This window comes from Cydia pomonella, chromosome 15 (genome assembly GCF_033807575.1).
Source record: "Cydia pomonella isolate Wapato2018A chromosome 15, ilCydPomo1, whole genome shotgun sequence".
Lineage (NCBI taxonomy): Eukaryota > Metazoa > Arthropoda > Insecta > Lepidoptera > Tortricidae > Cydia > Cydia pomonella.
Window position 1 is genome coordinate 8,110,134 of NC_084717.1, and position 9,091 is coordinate 8,119,224.

At 36.7% G+C, this 9,091-nt stretch overlaps 1 protein-coding gene across 1 annotated transcript; it reads left to right on the top strand.

Annotated features, from left to right (window-relative positions):
- Positions 1-618: 618 nt before the first annotated feature.
- Positions 619-9,055, top strand: LOC133525713 (deoxyribonuclease-2-alpha). The gene is made up of 8 exons (XM_061862076.1): positions 619-959; positions 1,679-1,853; positions 2,359-2,461; positions 2,594-2,815; positions 3,553-3,778; positions 5,575-5,757; positions 6,299-6,461; positions 7,827-9,055. The coding sequence occupies exons 1-8, from the start codon at positions 862-864 to the stop codon at positions 7,923-7,925; spliced, it is 1,269 nt and encodes a 422-aa protein (XP_061718060.1). The 5' UTR covers positions 619-861; the 3' UTR covers positions 7,926-9,055.
- The last annotated feature ends 36 nt before the right edge of the window (positions 9,056-9,091 follow it).

Below are 9,091 nucleotides of genomic sequence, written 5' to 3' on the forward strand. Positions count from 1 at the left end.
TCTCAGCATGCTCCTTTGAGGTTATCGCGCCCGACGACTTGAGGGTAGTCTCAAGCTTGAAACTAATATCCCTTGCAGGCCCCGGGACAGGCACCGGAGGAGCCTCTGGAGTCTCCATATCTTCAGGCGAGACAATTGATAACACGTCCGAATCACTGGAGTATTCCCGCGGGCGACTAGAAAAATTGTCACGTAAAGACCTTACCTCGTGGGCTAATTTGGACACTACATCCTCTAACCTGGTCATGCGCTCGTGCTCAGTTAAAGCCGATACATCCGGAACATGTTGAACATTATTAGGATTTGAATTATCCATAATGGAACTGAAATAATTTAGAAAATTACTACGAAATTTTTCTAAACTTAATTATAGGTGTTTCCTCTGCCAGAAACAAATCGCCAATGGTCTGAGCAGTGGCGCGCAGCCTGCCAGCTGGATTCGTAAAAACCCGTTATAAAAGCCGGTATTGCGCCTGACGTCGTTGGAACTGTGGTGTTGCCAGTATGAAACGAATGTCGCCATCTCAATTTGAAGGCTTGGAACAAGGTACAGTCAACTTAATAACTAATTTAGTTATTTGTTTTTTAACTGGTCACACCGTATCGCCGTGCGTATGCGTCACTTCGCGACACAAAGAAAACAACAACAACCGAAAGTTATATTTTGAATTCAAATTGTTGAACCCTCAATCGGAAAGGAAATCCATGCCATGTTTATGGATTGTTGTGTAAATACATGCATTGTTTAATAGTTTTATTTGCAACACGTCGCTTGAACTGTAAATCATGATGACACACCGATTGTAAAAACATCCTTCTGTTACTTTGAGCTAGGATTTTGCGAAACAAACACGCATCACGATGTACCGCTTGTGTTTTATCGTAGTTATTTTATTTGTGTCCGAGTGTGATAGTTCAGCTCAACAATGTAGGAATGATAGAGGTGAACCAGTTGATTGGTAAGTATATTTATTAAACGATATCCATTCCAACCATAGGCAGACCCCATTGCATTCTTAACTTAGATGGAACAATGATTTAATTTTCATTTATTAATTAACCATTGATGACTCCATTGGCACTTGAAACTTTTTCGGCCTACATATAAATGTAAGAATAATTAAGATTTGCATATTTTTCTTAGTCAATAAACGGAGCTGCTAATATTCTTATGTCTAACGACTTCCATTTAAGGCTCCCCAGCTTCGGCTCCCGAGCTTCGGTTCTCCATACAAACATATTTATGCTTTCATTTTAAAATGACTACCTAGACTGGTTTGAAATTTTGTACTTACAAAAAGAATAAGGTATATCTAGTCCTGTAATTAGTTCATGTAGCTTCAGATACCATAATTAAAAAAATACAATTAATCATGTCTTTTATACAAAACTTGTTTCTGTTCTATTTTGTTTGTTTTGTAAATTGGACCTATATTACTAATTACTTACAGCACATGCCTCATGTCATGTCATTATATGTGCAAAGTTTCATTAAAATCAAACACATAGTTTTAAAATGAGAATGAAACTCCTTTTGTATTGGAAGGTAAAATTCGCTCAGCCAAGGGTACGCTTGTCACAATAGATGTTGACTCAGTTCCAATATAAAATTGTATACTTAACTAACCTCCTAAATAACCTACCTAAATAAGTGCTTAATGACTCAATTTTTGTTTAGGTTTTACATCTACAAGCTACCTAAGGAAAAGAATCATTTAAATCCCTTGGTCCGAAAAGGGGTAGCCTACATGTACCTGACTCCCTCAAAACTGCGGCAAGGTTGGATCATGTCCGACATGTCCATTGCCAATCCCAACTCCATGTTGGGCAGGACACTGCAACCCATGTACCAGGTAAGAGTTCTTTTTATGAATATGTTTGACCAGTATCTATATTAAAATTAGATTTATGTCCATTCATCATTAAGTTTATATGGCCTGATTGTGGTACCTACCTACTTCATCGAATAGTCATCCATACCTATTGCTATTAAATCCTGTCAACAAAACATTGTACAGTCATAATTAATTCAATAATTAAAGTTATTACTCATTTCATTAGACCTTGATTGCACATTATATGAATTTAACATAATTCCTTCAGTGTACCTAAATAAAATAAAGTAAAAAATGTTGTCTTGAAATACACAGGTTAAAATATACAAACAAACAAGAAGGTAACAATATAAAAATAGAATTAATAAAATATAAAATTTGTAATTAATAATATAGAATATTTTATCAATAACATTGTCATTATCAGCCATTCACTTCTTACGAGCAATACCTATTTGTAACATAAGTTAGCCCATTCATATGAGCAGATAAAAAAACATATATATTGTGATTTTTATTCCAGTCAAAGACCATGACCGTTTTATACAATGACCAGCCCCCAGCTAATGAGAATGCCCCAGATATTCTGCAAAATGTAGCTGAAATGTATTCAAAACGTAAAAAAGGTAACTATCTTAAAAATATTTAAGAAGCAGGATAAGTATTTTATTTAAAACAGTATTTTAACAAAATATCCTTTCTCATGCAATAAGATCTGCTTGGCAGGAGTTTTAACTTTATCATAATTTTAACCACAGGTCAAATGAAGTTCACGGAACCATCAGTAAAGAAGTACAAAAAGTTCAAGCTAGGCGACAAGTATTACGACGACTACGACCTAGCCGAGATGTGCAAAATGCACACCAAATTCTTGAAGAATAGGGTTGAGAAAGGCCACACAAAGGGCGTGATTATGGGAGACAAGTTTACGTCGCTGTGGCTTGTGCATTCTGTGCCAAGGTTCCCACCAGTACCTGATGGTGAGTTACATTTTTTCTACAACAACATGGACAAATTTATCTTGTAGGTTAGGTATCCTTCTGTGCGAATATCGCATAAGTAGCTTTTATCGCCTGTTACACACTGGTTAGTGTTTGTTGCGAGTTCATACACTTGCTACTTGAGTTTAGTAGCAGGCCAGCAGGCCATACGCGGCTATCACACTAATGCGAATTCCACGTCGGTCCAGTGTATGAGCCTTATAACGCTTATGTTCGTATATAGCAATGTCCCACTTGACGGACCGGAGCGAAATACGAATTCGCATCCAAAATGAAGACTACCCTAGACGGATGTAATAGTATTGAGCACCGTCCCATGAAATTCCTTTTCATTATTTAAAAAATTGAACAAGTGCGAGACGGTCTCGCCCACCGAGTGTTCCGTACTTTTTAGTATGTGTTCTTATAGCGGAAAGAGAAATACATCATCTTTGACAATTTCAATATCACGGTTCATGAGATACACCCGGGTGACAGACAGACAGACGGAACGCGGAGTCTTAGTAATAGGGTCCCGTTTTACCCTTTGGGTACGGAACCCTAAAAATAATGGAACTTAAATTATGAACTCTCCTAGTGTTTTATTGTATCCATATAACAATATATATAATGGATATATACATTTAATTACTATAACTAGCTTATATCTAAAATAGGCCCTTGAGGCCCTTGTATCCATATTGTAACTGATGTCCGTTTCTATGTTTTCAATTCAGGTCGCGGCATGAACCTAACCAGCTACAGCTACCCACAAACCGGTATGAAGTACGGACAGTCCATGCTCTGCATGTCGGTACAGACAGCCACGGTAAACCAGATAGCCACCCAGCTGAAATACAACGAGCCACTCGTGGTTTACAGCCAAATACCTACGGAATACGAGAATGAGCTGCCAGCGTTGGTTGAGGTGGTGAACAATAAGACTGTTGATGCTTCTCCTTGGTAAGTTGTTTAGTTGTTCTTACCACCTTTATTATGGCAAACAGGATTGCGTAATACGTATACCCATACAACCATATTTGTTTGAAAAATACGCAAACAGCGATAACACATTACAATTACAAGTCTTTTATAAAACGTGACCCACGCGTACCTATAGCTTACAAGATGGTAGGCAGTCGTAGGTTATTGATGCTCGCAACTCCATATACTTGTTTGATACTTTTCATTTAACTCTATTGCGTAGGTAAACGACTGGTGGAACTACAGCTGTTAAATGCATAAAAGTGGAGTCGAGTTAATCTGGGGAATATGTTTCTGTCGTCCAGCCCGAGCTGAAAGTTATCTGATATTAGTTCTAAAATAAATGCCTTTCGTATGAAGTCTACAAAGAAAATGATTTATTTTGATATCTAAATAACAGGTTGTTACATCGTTAGATTTCATCTTTAGAAATATTCTCTTGTTAGATAAAACTAGAAATAGTGGCCTGGACCCTATAAGAATAATGGGAATTCTCGGTTTTGACGCCGCAAGGAACAAATGCTAGTCACCATACGCTGCCTTGCTCACCTTGCTGTGCGATATTTAATATTGGTAATATGATTTTACGACCATATACATTAAGTAGGTCTGTTTTTGTTTGTGCTACTTAAATACGATCCAAGTAATTACTGTATGCTGCCGCTTCCAGATCATATTACTAATAACCTGGTTTCCTTTTAAATCTTTACGTTGATTCATAAATCATAGTATAAACTATAATTACTACTCATGTTTGGTATTTGTTATTACGTTTGTTTTATATCCTCGTATTGTTTTACTGATTAATGTTTGTAAATAACATAAAATACACACGTGTATTTAATAACAACATTCTTAACCGTTGACATATTTTATTGTACCTAGTATTGTAATTGCAACAAATATAAATATCAAACAAAATATGATAATCACTTAGTCGTCTGAGTACTAATGCTCAAAATACTCAAACGAGTAGCTATTTTTGTATTTTAAAAACGTTAAAATGTACTAAGTAACATTATTTTCATTAATCACAAAAGGTAGGCCTTTGGTGTTCGCGCCCTCTGTCCCCTAAAGTAAACCTACGCTATGTTTTTTCTTAGGAAGAATCCTTTGATATGGCGCCTGGCCTTATTTAAGACATAATTTTCTAAGTTAATTAAATTAATCAGAATAAACGTGAAAGGTACTGGCCTAATAAAAATAATTGTACCGTAGCGTTTTATCTTAAAAATTTAATCGGTAAGGTGAATAAATATTACCAAAAGCGCCATACATGTACCTATAACATTTGAAGAGTTCCCTCGATTTCTCCAAGATCCCATCATCAGACCCCGACTTGGTGCCAACGGGACTATCTCGGGGTTATACCTGTTCGATTAAAAAAAAAATTTTGAAAATCGGTTCATGATTCTCGGAGATATCGGGTAACATATGTACAAAAAAAAAAATTGCTTGCGCCTGCAAAAGTGAAATAGCAATGTAAAAAGTAAAATGAGTAACTTGGAAACTACAAATAAGATGGTTAAATTTATAATTAAATATGGAGGTACATAATTGGTACAAAAATTTGGTTTTTATAGAATTTATCAATAGTACAAATTACACCCGCTATTCTGACTCTCACGAATGGTCGCCTGCACGCATCCCTTATTTAAAGCCCAAATTCTCTTCCACACCATGTTTGTGTAAAATATATGCGTAAGTCATAATTTTATACACCATTGTAACAGTTTTACCGATGTTTTATAAATAAAGACGTTGACTATTGACAGGTACCACATAGAGAGCTTCGAAACTCTGGCCGGACGCAAGTTCCTTTCGTTCGCGAAGAGTGCCATGTTCAACGACGACCTTTACAGCGGCTTGGTGGCCGAGGTGCTGCAGTCAGACCTGCTGGTGGAGTCCTGGACTAACGGCCCTGGGACCTTGGACTCGGAGTGCAATAGAAACTTTCAGTAAGTAAATAGATCATATTGAGAGTTTTTAGAACGAGTTACTTAGAGATAAAGAAATAAAAATAGTGGCTAAGTGCTCCGTATTTCGAAATTAAACTTTCGTGAGACATATTACAAAATATTTAAATATCAATAACGACGAAAAAAGTCAAGTGAGTGTAACCGTGTTATTTATAAGCTCCGTAACTCAGTAAACTTCATCGAAAAATATAGCTAAGCAATATTGGGGCTCCATGTACATATTTTAATTCACTTTGTCACACCATGACCGGGTGTTAGGTTTTCGGCAAAATCACTATTCGTAGCGTAGCAACGTAAGCAGCAAAGATCGTGTCGTTCAGGACGACGCGCGCCTTGAGTCGTAATGTCATGTTTTCAAAGGTTAGATTTGACAAATCTGCACGTCATCGTGAATGACACAAACAGCATCCAAAACATTTCGGTACTCTGTGGTGGTACAGTATTTTTTAAATATAACGCATTTATACAATGATATTAACATTTAAATATTTAAAAAAACATTGCATGTATTCAATTTCAGAGTGCGTAACATAGAGCGCCTAAAGTTTCCACTAGCTCGTATGTCCTTCACATCTCACCACGACCACTCGAAATGGACGGTCGCCGTCGCGCACAAAATGCACAACAGCCAGGACACCAAAGTGGCTGACTATTGGGTCTGCGTGGGAGACATCAATAGAGCGGTAAGTTGACTTGACACTAAGAATAAAATGTATAGTCTATCTGTGTCCATTGGTTAGGGTTGCCATCCGTCTGGGTTTCCCCGGATTTGTCCTAGTTTAGAGGGTGTCCGGGGAGCGTCCGGGCAGGACTTCATTCGTAGTCCGGGCTTAAAAATTTAAAGCCTTAGGCCGCCCGCGACACACGCACAACCTGTTTAAAAAAATCTGTTCACATGTCCGGATTCTGGACTCTAAAATCCGGGGTTTTCACGCGTCTTGTCCTGGTTTCCAAATTTTAGAGATGGCAACCCTACCATTGGTCAATGTGGGTAAGACCGTCGTTTACACCTTACCACGACCACTCAAAGTGGACGTTTCCCGTCGCACAAAACATGCACGACACCAAGGTGGGTGACTACTGGGTTGGAGACATCAACGGAGCAGTAAGTTGATACTTAAGAAGAAAACTGCTAAGTTTATCTGTACCTTTCTAGAAAAAGTCTTGTAAATCGTGGCCTTTTAGCTGACCACTACCACACTAAGGGATGATGTATACACGGTGTAACATGAGGAAACCGAAAGATTTTAGCAGTGTAAAATGTCATATAAACTTTTCTGGATTTCGCCTAGATTCAGAGTTGATACCAATTTAAAAAAAAACATCTTATTGTAACTTAGTGCAAAACGCCTTTTTGATGGCGATGATGGCATTATTGGGCATAGTCTAAATATCCTTAATATATCAAAAAGTGACAAGTAACCTTTGCAAAAACTAGGTTTTAGAATTTTTTTTTGTAAAAATTCATCTTCAGTGCCAGTTTTACCATTAACTTTTTATATACTTAGATGTACAAATACATTCAAATATTTGAACAAAAAAAAATTTTTTTTTTGCGAAATTTACTTAAAGTTATATAACATGTTTCCTTCTTTTGGCCTCAGAAGTGCGTGGTTAAAATCTTTCGCGTTCCTCATGTTACACCGTGTATAAGTATATACTTAAGATATATATCTTATCTGGATTTGTACCTGCCTATGTGTTGTATTTTGCTGTGTTTCAGTGACACGTTTTATTAGGCTATGTGGATTAGTCCGTAATCCGCACGATGTTTTGTCTTCAACGTAAAGGTGCTAGTAAATATCAAATGCTATATTAATTTCCAGAGAAAACGCTGGGGTTCGAACTCCAGTTTGAAAGCAGCACGCCTTGTCTTTATAATTACCGGCTACCAAAAATAAAATATTTAAGCAATGTGCTATAAGCTGCAAAAGTGCATACCCACGTTATGATTGGTGGGGATGCACTTTTGCAGCTGGGTGTACCTACGTAAACAAACACGAGTATTGCCTTAACGGAAAACCTTACTTGGTCTCTACTTTTTTCAGTTACCACAAGAATCCCGAGGAGGCGGGACTGTGTGTACATCGGGACCCATTTTATGGGGAAACTTCGCTCATTTAATTGAGTCAGTTCAATCATGTTAAATCTAATCTCATTAGGTAATTAATTGAATTCTTTTCTTAACTATAAATCAGGCGAATGTGTGCTTTTAAAGTACAATAAAAACTTAAGATGACCATATTGACATGACCTACACAAACGGAATAAAGTCAATTACAATTAACAGTTTGAGCAAAATTATTCGAAACATGCTGTCAGTGTAACTTAAGGTTGTGAATTGTGATATTACTGTGCGTTAAAAAAATATGTGATTCTATTTTAAAAGTCAGTTCCATTACAGTACAGATGTGTATTGTGAATGCATGTAGCGGTGTACTGTACCTCTAGTGTACATTTATTCGATAGCGAAACGTGACGTACGCGTTTGCGTTAAGTCTCATTTTGTATGGGATTTTGAGTTTCAAAAACGTCCCGCTTGGCGCGCTGTTTCTAAATCCCAGACAAAATGAGACTTAACGAAAACGCGTAAGTCACGTCATGCTATCGCATAAATTTACACTAGGGATTCAGTACAGCTAGATTGTGCTATATATTTTGTTCTTTTGACTTGCCAATTTGACATTGATTGGAATGATGACAGCCGAGTTACCGCGAGAGTCAGATAGCCTTGTTTCGCCAGTTAGTCAAAGTAACCCTACATTAACTATGTACGTCTATTATAGTTCTTATTGTTAAATTATGCATAACGAGCTGCAAAAGTGCACTTTGTGCAGTGGGTATGCAGTTTTGCAGCCGGTTGTACTTTAATTACTCCATTTACTAGTTCAATCTTTATTAATTTTATTATGTTAGAATATGTACTCAAATAATAACAAATAGTATTAATTTATTTCTCGCCAAGTCGCCATATAGAGCATCTGTGATCACCGTTATGACAATAGGTATTATTAAAACCAAAGTTAAGAATGCAAACATACCTATTTGATTTTATTTTAAGGACCATTTTGTTTAATTTCTTTATAATTAACGCTTAATACGGAAACACCCGGAAAACACTTTATATGTACCTACTCTTGTGAATACTTCAACGAAGTACTTAATGTAAATTGTTAAGTAACCTTTTATAAGTTATACAGTACCTAAAAAGTCTATTGACGAAACGTTTACACTGTATGTATTTATGTATTAGTAAATAAGTATGAAGTCTAAAAATGTCACTTAGATAATAAAATTTTGTACAAAAAAAATA